Source organism: Chiloscyllium punctatum, chromosome 3, assembly GCF_047496795.1.
Source record: "Chiloscyllium punctatum isolate Juve2018m chromosome 3, sChiPun1.3, whole genome shotgun sequence".
Taxonomy (NCBI): Eukaryota; Metazoa; Chordata; class Chondrichthyes; order Orectolobiformes; family Hemiscylliidae; genus Chiloscyllium; species Chiloscyllium punctatum.
The window spans coordinates 9,157,916-9,182,304 of NC_092741.1; the positions used below are offsets into that span (position 1 = coordinate 9,157,916).

The window sequence follows — 24,389 nt, forward strand, 5'->3', positions numbered from 1 at the left end:
CAGGGTTTATTGGCACAGACTCCACCCCTTGAATTCACCGTTCATCCCATCCAGCCGGGCGATTGAATCTTAGTAAAATCATGGACAGAGACTAAATTGCAGCCAGACTGGCAAGGGCCATACCAGGCTTTTTTTACTACCGAAACGGCAATAAGGACGACGGAGAAAGGCTGGACTCACTACACTCGGATCAAAGGGCCAGTGGAATCTCCAGTTGAGGAAGAAGTCTGGACAGCCGAATCAACGCAAGACCCGCTGAAACTCAGACTAAAGAGACTTTGAGTAACTAATTATACAGTGGTGACACGAGTGCAGGATTATTTCTGTAAGATTGTATATTAAGTCTTTTTGTGCTTCAGCATGATGTTTAGAATACTGGGAATGCTGCTAGAATTATGATGCTAGCCCTTTTAGTATTGGGATTTCGTCAAATATCATTTTCATATGTATTATTAACGGTTCCTGAATCTGATAATCCACAAGTAATAGACGCTGATGTATGCAGCTTAGTAAATTGTGGAGATGTAGATAATCAGAGACAGTACCGCAGCTCTGAGATACATCTTAAGTCCTATGGGGATGGCCTTGGAAGATGGTACTTAGTATAATGGTCTTGTCACAGTACACCGGGCCCCCTTCCGACCAGCTCGCGACTGTCCCGATAAAAAGTGTAACCCAATATACCTAACGATTAGGAAAACCACATGGCACGAAACAATCCTGGGGGGCGGGCACCTATGAGATACAACGAAATGAAACGTTTGGGATAGAAATGAAAGCAAATGGGAAGGATTTCTTGGGCTATTGTTTTTGAATTAGCGTAGGACAGGAAAAACGGGCAGAACTACTGGGTAATAAGATACAATCTTTCACCCCTCCCGCTGATCCTAAAGTAGTAAAATTTATAGAGGTAAAGGACTTGAAACAGGCCATTGAAATAGAAACTGGGTACGGGGATGCAAATGCCTGGGTTGAATGGGTAAAGTATACTGTAAAAAGTCTGAACAAGAGCAATTGCTATGCATATGCCTCCGGGAGGCCAGTGGCCCAGGTGGTTTCCTTTCCGCTCGGGTGGAAGGGAGACAGGAAGGGCATGAAATGTATGATAGTCCTGTATCAGGATGAGACTGCATGGAATGATAGGAATTGTACTCCCCGATCTCTGATGTTCCCTCCCTTGGAGAAGAAAGATGCAAAAGCTCCCCCCCCTATTTTCCGCCGCAGTTGGAAATCACACATCGTGTGTGCGTAGACGAGGTACAAGTCGGTCGAAAGATTTGGGGGAGCTGAAATTATGTACAGAGATTAAGAATGTCACCGAAACAGAGAAGGGAGGGAACTACTCAACGCTGAAGGTTCCCCGAGCGGATCTGTGGTGGGACTGTGGAGGCAAAATATTGAGACCCACCCTACCTCCAGATTAGAGAGGGATATGTGCAATTGTACAGTTGGCAATTCCATTTACCCTGGCATTTGAGAAGGAAAAGATAGTAGTGAAAAAGGGAAGGAGTAAGAGATCACTGTTAGACACTTCTTTCGATGAGAGGATTTATCTCGATTCGGTAGGAGTCCCTAGGGGAGTACCGGATGAATTCAAGGCTCGTAACCAGATTGTAGCAGGCTTTGAGTCAGCTCTCTTCTGATGGGTAACAATTAATAAAAATGTAGATTGGATAAATTACATTTTCTATAATCAACAGCGATTTATAAATTATACAAGAGATGCAGTTAAAGGAATATCAGACCAGCTTGATGCGACAAGTAGGATGGCATGGGAAAACAGAATAGCCCTTGATATGATTTTAGCGGGAAAAGGGGGTGTGTGTATGATGTTAGGAGGAAGCTGTTGTACCTTTATTCCTAATAACACTGCACCTGATGGTTCAATTACTCGGGCCTTAAGGGGATTGACTACCTTAGCAGAGGAACTGGCTGAGAATCCAGGAGTAGACACATCTCTCACAGGATGGCTTGAGTCCTGGTTTGGAAAATGGAAGGAGGTGGTGGTTCTATCCTTACTTCCCTGATAGTAGTAGTCGGGATATTGGTGGCCATTGGTTGTTGTATCATACCCTGTATATGAGTGCTCACCCAAAGACTGATTGAAACAGCCTTGATGAAACAGGTGCCCCTAAAAGAAAAATGCAGAAGATAACAAATGGAAATTAAAGAAAAGGGGGAAATTGTGGGATACAGGTAAATTAATGTTACCTCTGCAATTCCATTTTACAAAGTAAAATAAACTCACACCAGTGTGTAATTGTTTTAGCCAAGAGCTGAGTCAACAAGAATGGAAACGATGTGGAGGAAATACCACCAATACTCCTGCCGACTTCGTGTGCAGGAAATGCAGTCAGATCCTGATCCTCACCGAACGAGTTAGGGAACTGGAACTGGAACTGGATGAGCTGAGGATTATTCGAGAGGCTGAGAGGGTGATCGATAGAAGCTACAGGGACATAGTTACGCCAGAGAACAGAGGTAGCTGGGTAACAGTTAGAGGTGGGAAGGGGAAGAAACAGGCAGTGCAGGGTTCCCCTGTAGTCGTTCCCCTAAAAAATAAGTATGCAGCTTTGGAAACTGTTGGGGGGGACAGCCTTGCAGGTGTAAGCTGCAGTGAAGGGGTCTGTGGCTCTGAGATTCAGAAGGGAAAGGGGGAGAAGAAGAGAGCGCTAGTTATAGGGGACTCTCTAGTTAGAGGGACGGACAGGCGGTTCTGTGGACATGGGCGAGACTCTCGGATGGTTTGTTGCCTCCCGGGTGCTAGGGTCCGAGACGTCTCGGACCGTGTCTTCAGAATCCTTAAGGGGGAGGGTGTGCAGCCAGAAGTCGTGGTACACATTGGCACCAACGACATAGGTAGGAAGAGGGGCGGGGAGGTCATTCAAGAGCTCAAGGAGTTAGGCTGGAAGCTAAAGGCTAGGACAGACAGAGTCGTCATCTCTGGGTTGTTGCCGGTGCCACGTGACAGAGAGGCAAAGAATAGGGAGAGAGTGCAGTTGAACACGTGGCTGCAAGGATGGTGTAGGAGGGAGGGCTTCAGATATTTGGACAATTGGACTGCATTCTGGGGAAGGTGGGACCTGTATAAACAGGACGGGTTGCACCTGAACCAGAAGGGCACCAATATCCTGGGGGGTAGGTTTGCTAGCACTCTTCGGGGGGGTTTAAACTAATTTGGCAGGGGGATGGGATCCGGACTTGTAGTCCAGCAAGTAAGCTAGCTGTGTGTCAGGATTTCCAAGACTGTAGGGAGGCTGTGGAGAAGGTAGCACTGACAGGGACTACTTACAGACACAGAGATGGGCTCAAGTGCGTATACTTCAATGCAAGGAGTATCAGAAATAAGGTGGGTGAACTTAAGGCGTGGATCGGTACCTGGGACTACGATGTTGTAGCCATCACGGAAACATGGATAGATGAGGGACAGGAATGGCTGTTGGAGGTTCCTGGGTACAGATGTTTCAGTAAGATTAGGGAGGGTGGTAAAAAAGGAGGGGGGGTGGCATTGCTAATTAGAAATGGTATAACGGTTGCAGAAAGGAAGTTTGAGGGGGATCTGCCTCTGGAGGTAGTATGGGCTGAAGTCAGAAATAGGAAAGGTGCAGTCACCTTGTTGGGTGTTTATTATAGGCCCCCCAATAGCAGCAGAGATGTGGAGAAACAGATTGGGAAACAGATTTTGGAAAGGTGCAGAAGCCACAGGGTCGTAGTCATGGGCGACTTCAACTTCCCAAATATTGATTGGAAGCTCTTTAGATCAAGTAGATTGGATGGGGCGGTGTTTGTGCAGTGTGTCCAGGAAGCTTTTCTAACGCAGTATGTAGATTGTCCAACCAGAGGGGAGGCCATATTGGATTTGGTACTCGGTAACGAACCGGGACAAGTGGTGGGCTTGTTAGTGGGTGAACATTTTGGTGATGGCGACCACAATTCTGTGACTTTCACCTTGGTTATGGAGAGAGATAGGTGCGCACAACAAGGAAGTTTCTACAATTGGGGGAAGGGAAATTACGATGCTGTAAGACAGGATTTGAGGAGCATACGTTGGGAGCATAGGCTGTCAGGGAAGGATGTGGTGGAAATGTGGGACTTTTTCAAGGAGCAGATACGACGTGTCCTTGATATGTATGTACCGATCAGGCAGGAAAGAAATGGTCGTGTGAGGGAGCCTTGGTTGACGAGGGAGGTTGAATGTCTAGTAAAGAGGAAGAAGGAGGCTTACATAAGGTTGAGGAAACAAGGTTCAGACAGAGCAGTGGAGGGATACAGGATAGCCAGAAGGGACCTGAAGAAAGGGATTAGGAGAGCTAAGAGAGGGCATGAAAAATCCCTGGCGGATAGGATCAAGGATAACCCCAAGGCATTCTATGCGTATGTGAGAAACCTGAGAATGACGAGAACGAGGGTAGGTCCGATCAAGGACAGTGGTGGGAGACTGTGTATTGAGTCGGAAGAGATAGGAGAGGTCTTGAACAAGTACTTCTCTTCAGTATTTACGAACGAGAGGGACCGTATTGTTGAAGAGGAGAGTGTGAAACGGACTGATAAGCTAGAAGAGATACCTGTTAGGAAGGAAGATGTGTTGGACATTTTGAACAACTTGAGGATAGACAAGTCCCCCGGGCCTGACGGGATATATTCTAGGATTATGTGGGAAGCAAGAGAGGAAATTGCAGTACCGTTGGCAATGATCTTCTCGTCTTCACTGGCAACTGGGGTGGTACCAGGGGACTGGAGAGTAGCGAATGTTGTGCCCCTGTTCAAAAAAGGGAATAGGGATAACCCCGGGAATTACAGGCCAGTTAGTCTTACTTCTGTGGTAGGCAAAGTAATGGAAAGGGTACTGAGGGATAGGATTTACGAGTATCTGGAACGGCACTGCTTGATTAGGGACAGCCAGCACGGATTTGTGAAGGGTAGGTCTTGCCTTACAAGTCTTATTGAATTCTTCGAGGAGGTGACCAAGCATGTGGATGAGGGTAGAGCAGTGGATGTAGTGTACATGGATTTTAGTAAGGCATTTGATAAGGTTCCCCATGGTAGGCTTATGCGGAAAGTCAGGAGGCATGGGATAGAGGGAAATTTGGCCAATTGGATAGAAAACTGGCTAACCGGTCGAAGGCAGAGAGTGGTAGTAGATGGTAAATTTTCAGCATGGAGTCCAGTTACAAGTGGAGTTCCGCAGGGATCAGTTCTGGGTCCTCTGCTGTTTGTAATTTTTATTAATGACTTAGATGAGGGAGTCGAAGGGTGGGTCAGTAAATTTGCAGATGATACAAAGATAGGTGGAGTTGTGGACAGTGAGGAGGGCTGTTGTCGGCTGCAGAGGGACTTAGATAAGATGCAGAGCTGGGCTGAGGAGTGGCAGATGGAGTTCAACCCTGCCAAGTGTGAAGTTGTCCATTTTGGAAGAACAAATAAGAATGCGGAATACAGGGTTAATGGTAGGGTTCTTGGTCAGGTGGAGGAACAGAGGGATCTTGGGGTCTATGTACATAGATCTTTGAAGGTTGCCACTCAGGTGGATAGAGTTTGTAAGAAGGCCTATGGAGTATTATCGTTCATTAGCAGAGGGATTGAATTCAACAGTCGTGAGGTGATGTTGCAGCTGTACAGGACTTTGGTTAGGCCACATTTGGAGTACTGTGTGCAGTTCTGGTCGCCTCACTTTAGGAAAGATGTGGAAGCTTTGGAGAGGGTGCAGAGAAGATTTACCAGGATGTTGCCTGGAATGGAGAGTAGGTCGTACGAGGATAGGTTGAGAGTTCTCGGCCTTTTCTCGTTGGAACGGCGAAGGATGAGGGGTGACTTGATAGAGGTTTATAAGATGATCAGAGGAATAGATAGAGTAGACAGTCAGAAACTTTTTCCCCGGGTACAACAGAGTGTTACAAGGGGACATAAATTTAAGGTGAAGGGTGGATGGTATAGGGGAGATGTCAGGGGTGGGTTCTTCACCCAGAGAGTGGTGGGGGCATGGAATGCGCTGCCCGTGGGAGTGGTAGAGTCAGATTCATTGGCGACCTTTAAGCGGCATTTGGATAGGTACATGGATGGGTGCTTAATCTAGGATAGAAGTTCGGCACAACATCGTGGGCCGAAGGGCCTGTTCTGTGCTGTATTGTTCTATGTTCTATGTTCTATGTTCTAAATATATAATTGTTTTTGTATTAGCTAAAATTGTATGTCAGAATGAAATGTGACTGCAAAACAATGGTAGACATTACGGGCAAGTAGATAAAATGTTGTGAGGGGATGAAGTTAAGCTAAATACGCCTGTACAAACAGTAGGTACATCTGTTTCCCACTTTTACAGAGACAGAGGAACAAACCCCAATTAAAAGGGTCATAGGGATCAGAACGGCCTCGGGAAAGGCACAGATGAAGGGGGTAGATAATGATGAAGAAAGAATATGCCTAACAATGACCTACAGCAGGATGAGGTCAAACAGCCTTGTGAGGCCAGGAATAAGCATTTTGTCACAGACAAGGCCGGATAAGGCAAGAGATAAACAGGGGTAATGGGGGTCGGTCTTAGGGAAGTGGAAGATGTAAACAGGGGAGGGAGCAGTGTAAAACAAAAGAAATCAAATCATATAAATGTTGTGTATGAATTGAATTTGGTGTGTGTATGTCCCTTGCCTTATAGACACTGGACATCACACCCACTTGCAAGTGTAAAATAAATGACACTATTGATTCAGATCTTGTCTCGGACTGAAATTATTGAAGTGAGTGGGCTTTGTTTCTCACAAGACCTACCGGTGTTAAATTGACGAACATGAATCACAAGGTTTCCGGAGTAAAATTCTTGGTGGAGAAAGTGAGGACTGCAGATGCTGGAGATCAGAGCTGAAAATGTGTTGCTGGAAAAGTGCAGCAGGTCAGGCAGCATCCAAGGAGCAGGAGAATCGAAGTTTCGGGCATAAGCCCTTCTTCAGGAAGAATTCTTGGTGCCTATTTTTCAGCCAACCCTAATTAGAGATGATGAGGAAGTGACAGGACAATTACCAACTGTAGAGTTCAATGATAAGTTCTTTAAATAACTATATTGTGGCGCTCTGCTCTTCTTTGTCTGTCCTTAGGAAGAAGGGTGTGTTGACCCAGACACCTCCACTTGAGTTCACAGTACATCAGATACGACCGGGTGATTGGGTCCTGATAAACACCTGGAAAGATACCAAACTGCACCCAAGCTGGGAGGGACCGTTCCTAACCCTCCTGACTACTCAAACAGCCGTCCGAACTGCTGAAAAAGGGTGGAGTCATCACACGCATGTTGAGGGCCCCGTGGACGCTCCTTCCCCTTCGGCAGAGTGGTAAGCTCATCCTACAGACAACCCTCTGAAAGTCAAGCTGAGCAAAAAGAATGGACTGAGATAAGAGACTATTAAATATTGGTTCAAAAACTGTATCCCAAAACAATTGTAAGTGTTGCATGGACTCCCTCCTCCCTGGCATACAAAGGGTTAGGGAATAGACAGATAGGGTTGTGAGCTGGAATGAGTGGTCAGCTTTATATTGTCACGATAATATTGGCGCTAGCTGCTAAGGGGGGATGGGAAAAATCATTTTACCGCTTTATGTCAGAACTATGCTAAACTAAAGGGGCATACCGACTGTTGGGTATGGGCTGAGATCCCACACCATGGGGAAGCCGGAATTCCTCTCACGGTAATACCACTTACCGAAAGAGAAGTGTATGATGTACAATAATTTGACTCGGGCTCAAACAATACAAAATGGAGATCTGACAGGGATAATTATAACTTTGCAGGATGGTTCCCTCGACCAGCCCCAAAAACTCTGGGTGCTATTGATGGCCTTAGAGATCCCCCCCCCACCCCCGAAAGGAGCAGTAAATACCACTTGTTTCTGTAATCATAATGATATCGCACCCTTCTGATTCGGAAAATCATCTTGTGTCTACACCAGTCAAGCCACTGCCACGACCATTCCCCAAATATTAAACTGAACATATTGGGTATGCGGCCTGAAGGCCTATCCATTTATTCCCGAATGTGACCGAATGTGTAGGAATTCACGTATGTTATGATGTTGATCAAACACTATCTCAAAGCCAGAAAGGCTGGAGTGGCTGCTGCTACCTCGCCTAAATAATTCCCCACTTGAGGCTGTTAAAGAGAGCCCCAAAAATACCTCGGAATAAACAGGGAGGAAGGTGAGTAACCCGGAAAGTAACCGAAGGAGATCGCCTCCTCTGGACTTTGATACCTATGTATGGGGCCGCTCGAGCAGGAGTAGAAATACAAAAGTTGGCGGCTTCCCTGGAAGAGTTGGCCAACAATACTTCTGATGCCCAATCCCAAGTAGCAGCCATAACGACCGAAATGATTGCCACTAGGCTAACAACTCTTCAGAACAGGATGGTTCTAGATTATATTCTGGCAGAGGAAGGTGGTACCTGTGCACTAATTGGGGAAGGTGGTTAGTCAATCTGGCTATCTATGGATTATTGATATTAGTGGGTCTGGTGGTAGGATACAATGTCCTAAAATGGGTAATGAGCCGACTGATGATATCCCTTAGGGAAGGAACCCAAATACATCATCAGATGCTTTTATACAGTGTATAAGATTGTGAACCTCATCGCCAAAAGGCATAAGAGGGCAGAACATAACAAAATGAATTAAAGGAGACTTAATTAGTGCAGAAACAACAGTTAGAGAAAAAGAAAAAGGGGGGATTGTGGGAGATTAGAAATGTAGTTTCTGCAGGTGGTGGTGGTGGTTAGAGATGTTGTTTTTGCAGATGGGTGACGGGGTGTTGTGGGGGGAGGGGAAGGGGAACATTACACAAACGGTGGCGGGATTCTTGCAGCATACTTAAGGCTAAGATTTTAACGAATATAGAGGTTTTTGTTTAAGAAATAGTTTTAAACTAAGAAATAACTTTAAAGTGTTGTAGCTGACCACAAAAGAAGCAGTAGGGGCATTTCACAATAAGCTTATAGTATGACAAGGGGAACTGGATAAAATAACAGACAGGCTGTAACAGACAAGGACAAGGACAGCAGGGTAGTCAGATGAGGAAAATTAGAGAAAAACAAGTGAGGTTGTGATAGGATGGGAAAAGGGAGGCGTGATTCCGCAACTTGCAAACTGAATAAGAATGCTTACATGTTTTGTTTTCGCGCCTGATTTTGCTAGCCTGATTGCTTGAGCAAAACGCCCGTTCTTGCAGCACAGCGTTTTTGAAGAGCCGGTAACCAACTGCAGAACTGCACGCATTGAATGATACATTCAGCCTGTCATGTCTGCATCAGCTCTCTGCACGAGCAACTTCCCCAGTCCCACTCGCCCTGCAGCAAATATTCTCTCTTCAGATAAGTGTCCGACCCTCCGACCAAAGTCACCATTGAATCTGCCTCCAGCACCCTCTCTCTCGGGCAGTGCACTGCATATTCTAACCACTCGCTGAAGATGCTTGGGCCTAGGACACTGCCTCGATGAAACGTGACACGTAGAGAAGAAAGCAATAGATTCAGCCGAGCCCTCCATGTCTTTGATGTGTGTGGATTTGCCTAATAAGCCAACAAGCAAGACGTCTGGTTTTAGCTATACAGCTGGGACATGATCTGTGACTTAATATGCGAACATCAATCAAGGCGACATCCGTGGAGAGACAGCAAGGTAACATTCCTCACACAACGCTTTTGCCTGAAACATTGATTCTCCTGCTCCTCTGATGCTGACTGACCTACTGTGCCTTTCCAGCACCACACTCTCAAAGCTAACGTTTGAGTCGAGGTGACTCTTCATCAGAATATTTTTTGATCCCAGCATCTGCAGCAATTTGCTCCTATGTTTTGGTTTAAATATACAACCATTAACAAATCAAAATTAATTTGACTTATATTAATAAAGCTCCAAACTGCAGACTCTCTGTGACTTAGTTGGCAAAACAGTCACCTAGGAGAAACAATGACTGCAGATGCTGAAAATCAAATACTGGATTAGTGGTGCTGGAAGAGCACAGCAGTTCAGGCAGCATCCAACGAGCAGCGAAATCAACGTTTCGGGCAAAAGCCCTTCATCAGATCAAGTATCACTCCAGAGAACTGAGCACATATTCCAGCTGACAGCTTTGTTGTTTGAAAATTAACTATGCATTTTGAGCATCATACCAGGATATTTCAAGGCGATTTAATTGATGAAAGGGCTTTGCAGAATGCAGTGGTGAATAGGAAACTAACAAGTGAATCTTTGTTGACAAACTCAGCAGATACTGAACTACTAAAAATGAAAAACAACACCTTCAGATCCATTCTCTCACAAGGTTAACTGACCAAATTATCTACGAAAGGTCAAAATTCTAAACACAGATAGAGCTTCATCAGGAAATCCTGAATGAGATTTGGGAATATAATGAACAAACTTGGTTGGAACTCCTTCAACAAGGTAAAAACAATGACTGCAGATGCTGGAAAGCAAATACTGGATTAGTGATGCTGGAAGAGCACAGCAGATCAGGCAGCATCCAACGAGCAGCGGAATCGACTGAAGGGCTTTTGCCCGAAATGTCGATTTCGCTACTCGTTGGATGCTGCCTGAACTGCTGTGCTCTTCCAGCATCACTAATCCAGTATATGGAACTCCTTCAAGTGCATTACTAACCAGTCTCTACTTGGGGAGTCTACCCTCACCCGCGCCATTCACACCCTCCCTCCATCAAACCAGCAGTGTGTTGGCCAGTTCAAGTGAAACCGGACAGATCACCAATCATCTTTTCCGTTGTCTGTCAATTGCAATGCACATCCTTCCATGTGCAGATCTGGATCCTGAAGTTGATTGGAGTGCTAATAGTAAACTATTCGAATGAATGGTTCCATGTTGAGTAGCATCACCAGAAATGCTAGGTCAATATAATCAACAAATTCAAATTGCAGAAACTCCAATGCAAAGCTGTGTAGCTCCTAAACTCTGTCAAAAAGGTCTTGATTTGATTCATAAAGTATCACCCTTACCTGAGTGTGTGTCATCATCTTTGTTGGTAAACCCTTGTAGCTGTTAATCCTTTGTTAGTTTCAATACAATATCCAAGTTTCCTGCACAGGTTTGAGGTTGCTTCTGGCATTATGGTTTGCTCACTTGTGAGATCACTGAGGTGGACCAATTCTTTATGTGATCGCATCCTGACTCCACCCCTGATCTCGAGCTCACCAGACAGTCCATTGTTATCAACAGGAATAACAAAACACTGTTAGAACTTCTGCCTGAGGCCCAGGCATTTTGAAAGAAGTTTCAAACAAATTATCACTTCTCATTCACTTCAAATGCAACAGGAATAACTTTTCTTAAACTTCTTAACCACTCAACCAAAGCTAAAAAATTACAGCAAAATGTACTTTTGTTCCGTTCTCAATTTCTCATTTCATTGAAATTTATTTCCTAATCAATTCTGAGTTGGACATACTGCTACCTTTCCTTGAGTTTCACTGTATAGAAAGAATGAACTTGATTGGGATCACATTCAAATGCAGCGTGATTTGGACAGGCTGAATGAGTGGGCAAATACATGGCAGATGAAGTATAATGTGGATAAATGTGAGGTTATCCACTTCCGTAGCTAAAGCAGGAAGGCACATTATTATCTGAATGGCTATAAATTGAGAGAAGGGAATGTATAAAGAGATGTCTGTGTCTTTGTGCACCAGTTGCTGAAGATAAGCATGCAGGCAGGAAAGAAGGAAAGAAATAAGTTGGCATTCCTAGCAAAAGGGTTCAAGTATAGAGCAGGGATGTCTTGCTGCTGTGGTAAAGTCACACCTGGAATCACTGGATCATACAGTAAAGATGCATTTATCTGCACACAAAAAGCAGAACAAAGCCAACTTGGCCAGCTACCGCCCCATCAGTTTACCCTCGATCTTCAGCAAAGTAATGAAAATTGCCATCAGTATTGATATCAAGCAGCACGTGCAAGCAGCATTAACCTACTCACTGATGCCTGGTTTGGGTTGTGCCAGGGCCACTTAGCTCCTGACCTCATTACAGCCTTGGTTCAAACATGGTCAAAAGAGCTGAAACCCAGAGGAGAGGGGAAAGGGACGGCCTTGATAGCAGGGTCTCATTTGATTAGGAATGGCATGAAGGAGCCTGAGCAAAATTGGAATCAATGAGTATCGGGGGCATACTCTCCCCGGTTGGAGACATAGCTGGCACACAGGAAGATGTCACATGTGCAGTGATTGAGGACACAGGGTCCATAATCAATGCTGTTTAGAAGGAGGAGGGGGAAGATCTCATTGAAATCTACAGAATATTAAGAGGCCTGGACTGAGTGAGCATAAGGAAAATGTTGTCATTCATAGGCCCTGAGGGCACAGCCTCCAAGTGAAGGGATGACCTTTTAGAACTGAGATAGTGAGAAAATGGTCAAGTAACTGCTTTATTAGCTAAAGCCAAAACAATAAGGGAGATTTACATAGACACTTCTCTTGATTAAATCATAACCAGGTGAAAAAATTGGTAAGAGGCATCAGGTGCTCTATGTGTGACATCTGGCAACTCTGTCAGAAAGTGACTCTGATCTCCAGCATCTGCAGTCTTCACTTTCTCCTATTTGACACCTCTGGGAGAGTTCAATTATCCTAGATGGTTACATTTGGAGGAAGTGTGTACAGCTACAGTTTTTAACAGATTGTTTAAATTAACTGGCACTCAGATTGAGCAGGTAGGAGGCCGAGAGGGTCATAGACATCTGTTTCAGGGAGGTAGCCATACCCAAGGCTGAGGCAGATAGATACAGGATGGTCACAAGGGACAAACAATGCAGGAGGCCCCGTGGCTGTCCCCATCTCAAACAGGTGAGCTACTTTAGATACTGTTCAGGGGGACTCCGTATCAGGGATGACAACAGCAGTAGATAGAACAGTGCCAGCAGGGGAGGTTGAAGTGCAGGTAAACAGTGGTAGTCAATGACTCAATAGTTAGAGGCACAGATAGACATTTCTATGGCCACAAACAAGACACCAAGACATGTGTTGCCTCCCTGTTGCCAGAGTCAAGGATGTCTCTAAGCGTGCTCAGGACATACTGAAGAGGGATGGTGAACAGCTAGACGTCATGGTACACACTTGTACCAATGACATAGAAAGGAAGAACGATGAGGTCCTGCACGGAGGGTTCAGGGAGCTTGGCCATATGGAGATTGGGATCTCTTCCATCCGATCAACCTTCGCATTAACCGCATCATCCAAGTTAGGTGGGATCTGTACAAAAAAGACAGGTTGCATTTTAACTGGAGGGGCACCAACATCCTGGTGGGGATGGTTACTAGTGCAACTTGAATGGATTTATACATTAAGGCAGAGGGTTAGGATCCAATGTAACAGGTCACAAGGTATGCAGTCAGTAAAGACTAATAGGACAAACAGGCAGGGCCAGTCTAATGATTTATGGTGAGAGAAGGATTCTTAAAAGATCAAAATGTGAGTTGCAAGTTGGAGTAAATGACAGAGGTGAGGTTCAGTATTATGAAGTAATAATTAAGGATGGAGAGTATGGAAAGCGTGGTGCACAAGAAAATATTGAAAGAGAAAGACAAACAATTAGGATTGATTTAAAAACCTTGGACCTAAACACACACAGTATTCTGAATGAAGTCAAGGAGCTGATAACACAGATACAGACAAATGGGTATACCTGGTGGGGATTACTGAATCATGGTTACAGGAAGTTCAGAACTGGGAGTTAAATGTCCAAGGGTACTCAGTACTCTGAAAGGTTAGACAAGAAAGAGCAGGAGGTGGAGTTGTTTCATTGTTTAAGCATGGCATCAAGGCTGTGGTAACAAATGATATTGGCACTAGGGTCAAGGGTGGAAATAAAAGATAAGGGAAGAGATCCCTTGCTCGGAGTAATTTTCAGGCTCCAAAACAATACTGCCAAAGTTTAGCATAGTATAAACCAGGAAAGGAATTAAGAGTTAGGGTGAGAGGGTGGGTAAGTGGAGCTGAGGCCATTAAAGATCAGTCATGGTCTTATTGAATGGTGTAGCAGGCTCGAAGGGCCAGATGGCCTACTCCTGCTCTTAGTTCTTATGTTCCTATGTTCTTCAATAATGAGGGATTGAGAAGGACTCAAAAGTAATTATAGGTGATTTGAACATGAACATTGATTAGATTATTCAACTTGGCAAGGGAAGGCTCAAAGCAAGGTCCATTGAATGTATAAGGGATTGTTTCCCACAGCAACTTGTCATGGAGCCTACCAGAGAACTGGCTACTTTAGATTTGGTATTATGTAACAAAGAAGGACTAATAAATGGTCTTTGGAATAATTGCACAGAGGTAAGTATCCCATCATCAAGTCACTGTTTATTGATATGTGCACAGTGCACGGGCTCTGACCAGACAGCTCAAGGTCAGTCCCTCGACTGAGAAGACCTTCTGTATTCCCTGTTTATATGTTTCGTTTTCATTTTTTTTAACTCACAGGAGCTCAGTCCAAATACAATCTCTGTCAAAAAGGTCTTGATTTGATTCGTAAAGTATCACGCTTACCTGAGTGTGTATCATCATTTTTGTTGGTAAACCCTTGTAGCTGTTAATCTTTTGTTAATTTCAATACGATATCCAAGTTTCCTGCACAGGTTTGAGGTTACTTCTGGCATTATGGTTTGCTCACTTGTGAGAGCACTGAGGTGGACCAATTCTTTATCTGATCGCATCCTGACTCCACCCCCGATCTCTAGCTCACCAGACGGTCCATTGTTATCAACAGAAATAACAAAACACTGTTAGAACTTCTGCCTGAGGCCCAGGCATTTTGAAAGAAGTTTCAAACAAATTATCACTTCTCATTCACTTCAAATGCAACAGGAATAGCTTTTCTTAAACTTCTTAACCACGCAGAAAGGTGAAAACACTACAAACCATAGTGCAAGGACAAAGCCCTGCCACAAAAACCATCATCGTCCTTGCTCAAAAAACAAAAAAAGTAACACACAGGCTGCAACCATCCAGTAAAATACAGGGGCAAAAATAACAAGTTTCCCAATGAGAACTAAAATATAACAGTATTCACTGTCTGTGTGACCAGCCAGTTTAGGAATCCGTTATCAAATACAACAGTAACACACTGGCTGTGACCAGCCAGTTTAGGAATCTGTTATCAAATACAACAGTAACACACTGGCTGTGACCAGCCAGTTTAGGAATCTGTTATCAAATACAACAGTAACACACTGGCTGTGACCAGCCAGTTTAGGAATCTGTTATCAAATACAACAGTAACACACTGGCTGTGACCAGCCAGTTTAGGAATCCGTTATCAAATACAACAGTAACACACTGGCTGTGACCAGCCAACCCGCAGTCAGTTCCCTGAACTCAGGAGTTTCTAAATCGCCTGATGATATTTCTTTATTAATCAGAAACCCCCAGAATACTGGCAAATAGCAATCATGCTAACATCACATTCATTTATTTATTTACTATTTTATTAAAACATTACAAAACAGTTTACAAAAAGGAAAACTTAACATTTACAGCTGTACACAACAGCAATTTTACAAGGGAGAGGAGCAGCAAAGCCAGGCCCCAAACCCTACCGTTCAACCAGTTTACAGAGAGATGAGGATAAACCTCAAATCCCAGTTCCACATATGACAAGACAGTGACAATGACATTTGTACATGAGACAATATTGTTACATACAAAAGTGCAGACAATACCGACCCAGCAAGCCCCTGTCCCTCCCACCGTCCGGCCACTCTAAGGCAGCCCGCCCCTACACACCTTCCGGCTCTCAGTCCATCCCATGCCCCTTCCAGTTCTCGGTCCGCCCTGACACACCTTTTGACCACCTCTAGGACAGCCCGCCCCAGTACCTGCCCACAGTGACAGCGGTCAGGACAGCCGATCCACCTTCCACAGCTTCACTAACCATCCTCAGTCTGTCTGTTACTCTTTTTCTCTTTTTACTTTTTGAGAAAAGGACAATGTTAATTTTGTGGTAGGGCTTAGCCCTTGGACTCTAGGACAGCCCGCCCCGGTACCTGCCCGGGGTGACAGCAATGAGGACGGCTACCTGCCTTCTAGCTCTCAGTCTGCCCCTACGTACCATTGGGCTCTCACCAATCCCGATGCGCCATCCGGCCAGTGGGCTATCCTGGCACACCTTACGGCCACCTCTAGGACAGCCTGTCCCCTCCCCTGGGACGACAACATGCAGGGCAGTCCAAATGACTTCCAGATCGCAGCCTGCCCCGATGCGCCTTCTGGCTCTCGGCTGCTCTGACACACCTTTCGACCACCTCTAGGACAGCCCGTCCCGATTACCCCTTCTCGGGACAACAGCGCTCGGAACGGCCGACCCACCATCTGGCTCTCAGGGCGACTGGCATCAGGATGGCCTACCCACCCTCTGGCTTTCGGGGTGACAGCTTCCAGGATGACCCATGAACCTCCCAGCTCACAGTAAGGCCTGTCAAACCCAGGAACACACAAGACAGTGCAAGTGATAGACCCAACAAACAACACAATACAGTTAATTACCAAAAAAAAAAGAATCCTTTCTGGTACACAGTCCAAATAGAGTCTTCAAAATGTAGAGTCCACTCCAGTTTAAGGTGCATGGTCCAAAATGGAGTCCATTCTGTGGGATGTGGGGGAAATAATGTTACTTCTGCAATTCCATTTTACAAAGTAAATGAGCTCACACCAGTGTGTAAGTGTTTTAGCCAAGAGCTGAGTCAACAAGAATGGAAACGATGTGGAGGAAATATATAATTGTTTTTGTATTAGCTAAAATTGTTTGTCAGAATGAGATGTGCCAGCAAAACAATGGTAGACATTACGGACAAATAGATAAGATGTTGTGAGGGGATGAAGTTAAGCTAGATACGCCTGTACAAACAGTAGGTATAAACATCTGCTTCCCACTTTTACAAAAACACAGGAACAAACCCCAATTAAAAGGGTCATAGGGATCAGAACGGCCTCGGGAAAGGCAGAGATGAAGGGGGTAGATAATGATGAAGAAAGAATATGCCTAACAATGACCTACAGCAGGATGAGGTCAAACAGCCTTGTGGTCCAAAATGGAGTCCATTCCAAACTACAGAGTCCACTCCTGACAGCAGCAAATGCACACCCCACAGCACACAGGTGTTCAGTCTCCATGGAGTCCTGGCCCAGCCTGGGAAAACCAGGCCCACTCACAGGAACACAGTACATTGTACAGGTGCAGTTAACTCACAGGGGTTTGATCCACTCCTGAAGGCAAGGTCTTCACCCAAACCTCCAGGATACAGCAAGTGCTCACCTCCCAGCACACACACAGATGTTCAACCTTCAGAGGCCCAGTCCCAGGGCTAGGCCTCCCCACAGGAACAGCTCCTCTGGTAAAATGTATGTCTTCCACAAGGGCTCAGTCCAAACACCAAAAGCAGTGAAGACACATACAAAAAAAGGCACAGATGAAGGGGATAGATAATGATGAAGAAAGAATATGCCTAACAATGACCTACAGCAGGATGAGGTCAAACAGCCTTGTGAGGCCAGGAAAAAGCATTTTGTCACAGACAAGGCCGGATAAGGCAAGAGATAAACAGGGGTAATGGGGGCCGGTCTTAGGGAAGTGGACGATGTAAGCAGGGGAGGAGCAATGTAAAACAAAAGACATCAAATCATATAAATATTATGTATGAATTGAACTTGGTGTGTGTATGTCCTCTACCTTATAGGCACTGGACATCTCACCCACTTGCAAGTGTAAAATAAAGGACACTGCTGATTCAGATTTTGTCTCGGACTGAAATTATTGAAGTGTGTGAGCTTTGTTTCTCACAATTCCAAACTGCAGAGTCCACTCCTGAAGGCAGCAAATGCACACCCCACAGCACACAGGTATTCAGTCTCCATGGAGTCCTGGCCCAGCCTGGGAAAACCAGGCCCACTCACAGGAACACAATTGTTCAACCTTCAGAGGCCCAGTCCCAGGGCTAGGCCTCCCCACAGGAACAGCTCCTCTGGTAAAATGTATGTCTTCCACAAGGGCTCAGTCCAAACACCAAAAGCAGTGAAGACACATACAAAAAAACAAAGAAAACTAGAGTCCAAGGGCTAAGCCCTACCACAAAATTAACATTGTCCTTTTCTCAAAAAGTAAAAAGAGTAACACACAGACTGCAACCATCCAGTAAAATACAGGGGCAAAACAAAAACAAGTTCCCAATGAGAACTAAAATATAACAGTATTCACTGTCTGTGTGACCAGCCAGTTTAGGAATCTGTTATCAAATACAACAGTAACACACTGGCTGTGACCAGCCAGCTTAGGAATCCGTGATCAAATACAACAGTAACACACTGGCTGTGACCAGCCAGTTTAGGAATCTGTTATCAAATACAACAGTAACACACTGGCTGTGACCAGCCAGTTTAGGAATCTGTTATCAAATACAACAGTAACACACTGGCTGTGACCAGCCAACCCACAGTCAGTTCCCTGAACTCAGGAGTTTCTAAATCGCCTGATGATATTTCTTTATTAATCAGAAGCCCCCAGAATACTGGCAAATAGCAATCATGCTAACATCACATTTATATCTGTCAGCCAAGGTTCCCTGTTAGGTTCAGGTCAACAACCCCAATCTCATTGTCAATGAGATCCACCTCGCCCTGGTTCTCATCATGACAGTCTTGTAGTCTTCCTCTTGGAAGATGACCACAATATTCTAGTGTTTCAAATTCAGATTAAAAGAGTGAAAAGAAAGTTGCATACGTGAGTTTCAGTTTTAGGCCAAGTAATTCTACAGGCCTGAGGAAGGAGGTGGCCTGAGCGGACTGGGCAAAAATCTATATTCTATAAAAGAGTAGGAGAGTGGAAGAACAATGGCAAATGCTGCAAGGAATATTTGATGCATCTCAATCAAAGTATATTCCTGAAAGGAAGAGGAATTGTAAAAAGGTGAAAAATTATCCATGACTTAACAAAGAAGTCAAGGTTAACATAAAGGCAAAAATCAGGGCATTTCACATTGCAAAAGTTAGTAACACTTTGGAGGTTCAGGAGAACTTTAAACATTAGCAAAGGGTTACTAAAAACAAAATCAAAGAGCTAAAGTGAACTTCAAAAGGAATATAGCAGGAAATATAAGCACAGATATGAGAAACTTCTATAAATATATAATGAGGAAGAGAATAGTGAAAGTAAATGTCAGTCCTTTATCGGTCGAAAATGGTGAGATAATAATTGAAAACGCAGAAACACTAAACCAATATTTTGCATCTGTTTCACGGTGGAAAATAATGATTTATTTCCAAATACTGCAGTTACTGCAGAGGAACTCGATGAAATAATATAACTAGGGAGACGGTATTAAGTAAACTGATGAGATTAAAGGCAGACGAGTCTCCGAGGCCTGACGGCCTGCAGCCTAGGGTATTAAAATTGGTGGCAGCAGAGCTTGTGGATGCGTTAGTCAAGATTTTCCAACATTTCCTGGATTCTGGAAAGGTATCAGGTGATTGCAAACATCCTGATGTGACATCTTATTCTACAAAGCAAAAAGTGGGAATATACAGACCACTTAGTTTGACCTCTGTAGTAGGGATGTTGCAGGGGTCAAATCATAAAGGAGGAAATAACTGAACACCAGTGTCAGTACAATTTCATGAAGGGCAAGTCATGATTGACAAACTTGCTGGAATTCTTGGAGAATGTAACCAGCAAGGTAGATGATGGAGATCTGGTGGATGTGGTATATCTCAAGTTCCAGAAGGCATTTGACAAGGTGCCGCATAAAAGACTGATCCAGAAGGTTAAGAGTAGAACATTTCCTTGGATAAAGGATTGGCTAACCAGTAGAAACCAGAGTGTCAGGATAAATGGATCCTGCTTTGGATGGTGAACTGGAACTAGTGGGTTCTGTTCTCAGACCTCAACTATTTACCATGTATATAAATAATCTGCAAGCAGGCTCAGACTAACACAACAAAGTTCACAGACAATACCAAAATAGGTGGGCATGCAAGCAGTGACGAGGAGATAAAGAGTTTGCTGATGGATATTGATTAGCTCAGAGAATGGGCCACAATCTGGCAGATGAAGTTTAATGTGAAGAGGTACGAGATTGTTTATTTTGACCGGAAAAATGGAAAGGGCAAATTATTATTTGAAATTTGTAGAGAACTGGATTGGACGATATGGCTGCCAACCAAAATATCAGACCAACTGGGTGGGTACATGCCCTTCTCAAATCTTGATCTTTTGACCTGAAGAGCAATCAATCATATTTTAAATGATGAGGCACTGGCACATTGCTCAAACAATGTTAATGGATTTATTATGGATAGAATCAGATCAGGGAGCACATGTTGCAGGGAAACTGATCAAGGAAGTTTGCAAACGGTTGAGCATGAAGCAAACGTTCCACATTCTGTATCATCCACAGAGTTCAGACATGGGTGAATGAATGAACCAGTCCTTAAGGAGGTTTTAGCTAAAGCCATTCAGGACACTAAACTAACTGCTGAAAAATGTGTTGCTGGAAAAGCGCAGCAGGTCAGGCAGCATCCAAGGAGCAGGAGAATCGACATTTTGGGCATAAGCCCTTCTTCAGGAATTCTGAAGAAGGGCTTTTGCCCGAAATGTTGATTCTCCTGTTCCTTGGATGCTGCCTGATCTGCTGTGCTTTTCCAGCAACACATTTTTCAGCTCTGATCTCCAGCATCTGCAGTCCTCACTTTCTCCTACTAAACTAACTGGTATCATGTACAGTGAGGAAGGCCATCAGAAAGTGCAGCAGGACCTTGATCAGCTGGGGAAGTAAGCTGAGATAAATGGCAAATGGAGTTTAATACAGATAAGTGTGAGGTTTGCATTTTAAAAAGTCAAACCAAGATAGAAATTTCATGGTGAATGGTAGGGCCTTAAGGAGGGTAGTGGAACAGAGGGACCTTGGAGTTCAGGTGCACGGTTCTCTGAAAGTGGAGTCACCGGTGGACAAAGCAGCGAAGAAGACTTTTGGCACACTGGCCTTCATCAGTCAGGGCACTGAGTGTAGAAGTTGGGAAGTTACGTTGTAGTACAGGAAGTTGGTGAGGCTGCACTTGGGGTATTGCATTTAGTTTTGGTCATCTTATTATAGGAAGGACATTATTAAACTGGAAAGAAACCAGAAGCAATTTACAAGGGTGTTGCCTAGACTCAAAGGTCTGAATTATAGGCAGAGGTTGGACAAGCTAGGACTTTTTCTTTAGAGCGTAGGAGACTGAGGGGGTCCTTATACAGGTGCGTAAGATCACAGGAGTCATGGATAGGATGAATGTACTCAATCATTTTCCCAGGGGTTGGGGAATCATGGACCAGAGGGCAACAGTTAAGTTTAGAGGGGAAAACATAAAAGGGAACCTGAGAGGCAATCTTTTTATACTGAGGTTGGTAAGCATGTGGAAGTTGTTGAGGTGGGTACATTAACAACATTTAAAAGGCATTTGAACAAATACATGGATAGGAAAGATTTAGAAAGGTATGGGCCAAGTACAGGGAAATGGTGTTAGCGTGGACGGACATTCTGGATGGAATGGGCCAGTTTGGGTCAAACAGCCTTTCTTCCTGCTGGAGGACTCTGTGACTCTACGACATGGAAAGGATGGGCAGATCTAATTCTCAGTATCCTGATGGGACTCAGAGCAACAAGCGGAATGACTACATTAACTCCGTATGAGTTAATGACAAGAAGGGCTATGAGACTGCCAGGGAACATTGTAACAGGGTAGGACCAGTGAGACAGAGAGTGAAACCATTTACAAGACAATCCTGCAAACAGTTGAATGGGCCAAGATAGCAGGTCAAAGACCAGCAGAAAATCCGCGACCTCGAACAAGATGCTATGATCAACCAAGCTAAGTTACTGAGAGCTGATGTGAAGATAATGGTTAAAGTAGCATCTGACAAGCCTGGAATTACATCTAAAAGGCTCAAACAGTTTGTGATTATTATGACCAAGGACACATGCCTTTTGATTAGATTAGATTACATTACATTACAGTGTGGAAACAGGCCCTTCGGCCCAACAAGTCCACACTGACCCGCCAAAGCGCAACCCACCCATACCCCTACGATTACCCCTTACCTAACACTACGGGCAATTTAGCATGGCCAATCCACCTGACCTGCACATCTTTGGACTGTGGGAGGAAACAGGAGCACCCGGAGCAAACCCACGTGCAAACTCCACACAGTCAGTCGCCTGAGGCGGGAATTGAACCCGGGTCTCTGGCGCTGTGAGGCAGCAGTGCTAACCACCGTGCCGCCCATGCCTGTTTGGATATGAAAGGTAGAAGGCAGGTGAAGATCTCATCACAGCTGAAGCTCAACACAATTGATTCTGAGCTACAGAACTAATGCCAACAGAACAGTGACAACTGGGGCAGCTCTTTATTCAATTTTGTAGAAGGCTGGCCACCACTTTAACCCTTGAGGTGTGGTACCAATCAAGCAGGTTGCATTGTCCTGGATGGTGTCAGGCTTCTTGAGTGATGTTGGAGCTGCACACATCTAGGCAAGTGGGGAATACTGCATCACTTGCGCCTTGCAGATGGTCGCTAGACTTTGGGTTGTCAGGAAGTGAGTTACTTGCCGCAGTATCCCTAGTCTCTGACCTGCTCTTGTAGCCATTGTGTTTATGTGGTGAGTCCAGTTGAATATCTGGTCAATGGTAACCCCCAAGGATGTTGACAGTGATGGTAATACTGTTGAATGTCAAGGGTTGGTGGTTAGAGTGCCTCTTACTGGTGATGGTCATTTGTCTGGCATTTGTGTGGCATGAATGTTACTTGCCACTTGTTGGCCCAAACCTAGATATTGTCCAGATCTTGTTACGTTTTAGCACGGACTGCTTCAGTATCTGAGGAGTTTGAAATGGTGGTGACTGTACAATCATCAGCGAGCATCCCCACCTCTGACCTTATGATAGAGTGAAGGTCATTGATGAAGCAACTGAAGATGGTTGGGCCTAGGACACTACCCTGAGGAACCCCTGCAGAGATGCCCTGGAGCTGAGATGACAGACCCTCTACAACCACAACCATCTTCCTTTGTGTCAGGTATGACTCTAACCAGCGGAATGCTTGCCCCCTGACACCCATTAAGTCCAGTTTTGCCAGGGCCCCTTGATGCCACACTCAGTCAAATGCAGCCTTGATATCAAAGGCTGTCACTTCCCCTCCCCTCTGGATTTTCAGCTCCTTTGTCCATGTTTGACCCAAGGCTGGAATGAGGTCAGGAGCTGAGTGGCTGTGATGGAACCCAAACTGGGCGTCACTGAGCAGGTTATTGCTGAGCAGGTGCTGCTTGATTGCACTGTTTCTGACCCCTTCCATTATTTTACTGAGGATGGAGAGTAGACTGATTGTCTGTAATTGGTCGGGTTGGGTTTGTCCTGCGTTTTTTGTACAGGGTATACCTGGGCAGATTTCCACATTGTCAGGTAGATGCCAGTGTTGTAACACTACTGGAACAGCTTGGCTAGGAAATGGCAAGTTCTGCAGCACACGTCTTCAGTACTATTGAAGAATGTTGTCAGGGCCCATTGCCTTTGCAGTATCCAGTGTCTCCAAATGACCAGCAAGAATAGGGAAAATGGCATTAGCAGAAATATACAAGAAAGGCAGAGTTGACCTACAGGTCATGGAGAATTGAAAGGATAATTTGACACAGTATTTGAGCCAGTGTTCTTATGATATCCCCTTCCTACCTGAACACCTAGCAGTGATTCAGGAACAGGCTCAAAGGATACACGGAACCTGGTCACCTCAGTTCACCCCATTTACCACCCTCTGAGAAAAAGAACAAGAAATTACTACTCCACAGGAACTGACATCATCACAGGAATTGACATCACCAACCCAAGGAAACCTAAACACATAAAAAGAAAGTGGGTCACAAACACCAAAAACACATAAATAGAAGGTGGGTCACAAACACCAGTGCTTCACCGGAGGCTCACTGATGATGTTACCTAATATGGTGATGAAACATCTGAAAATGAACCTTCCAGCTCAGCGGCAAACTTAACTCCAGAGCCTCAAGCTGAACTACAAACCTTCTTTGAACTTGTTAACCCAGTTCACTCTTATACCAACAAACTTGAGTCTTAAAAGAACATATTGACCTGCCTAGTGGGAGGATTGTGGATTTAGTGCTCCAGCGTACAAATACACTTATGGATCTGGATTATCTCCCATGCCCTAATTATAATTCAAATGTTATTAGTCATAAAGCTGATCTGTCTCAGTTACCATGTAAGAAAGGAGCAAAAGGGGTGGCAGTAGAAACTTGAAAGGGTTCAGTAAAGGATGTTGCCAGGATTGGAGGGTTTGTGTGACAGGGAGAGGCTGAATAGAATACAGA

General features: G+C 44.7%; 1 protein-coding gene across 4 annotated transcripts in view; it reads left to right on the forward strand.

The window, feature by feature from the left end:
- Window positions 1–24,389, forward strand: part of LOC140455488 (uncharacterized) — a 597,350-nt gene that overhangs the window by 26,899 nt on the left and 546,062 nt on the right. Inside the window, exon 3 of one of the 4 annotated variants that reach the window (XR_011952885.1) lies at window positions 4–2,495. Coding sequence is in view for 1 of the 4 variants with exons in the window: in XM_072550428.1 (XP_072406529.1) it covers window positions 7,089–7,322 (234 nt within the window). In the remaining 3 variants the exon portion in view is untranslated. Of the gene's footprint in view, window positions 1–3; window positions 2,498–7,088; window positions 8,783–24,389 lie in introns of those variants that run through there. The other 3 variants (XR_011952882.1, XR_011952893.1, XM_072550428.1) reach the window with 3 other exon arrangements.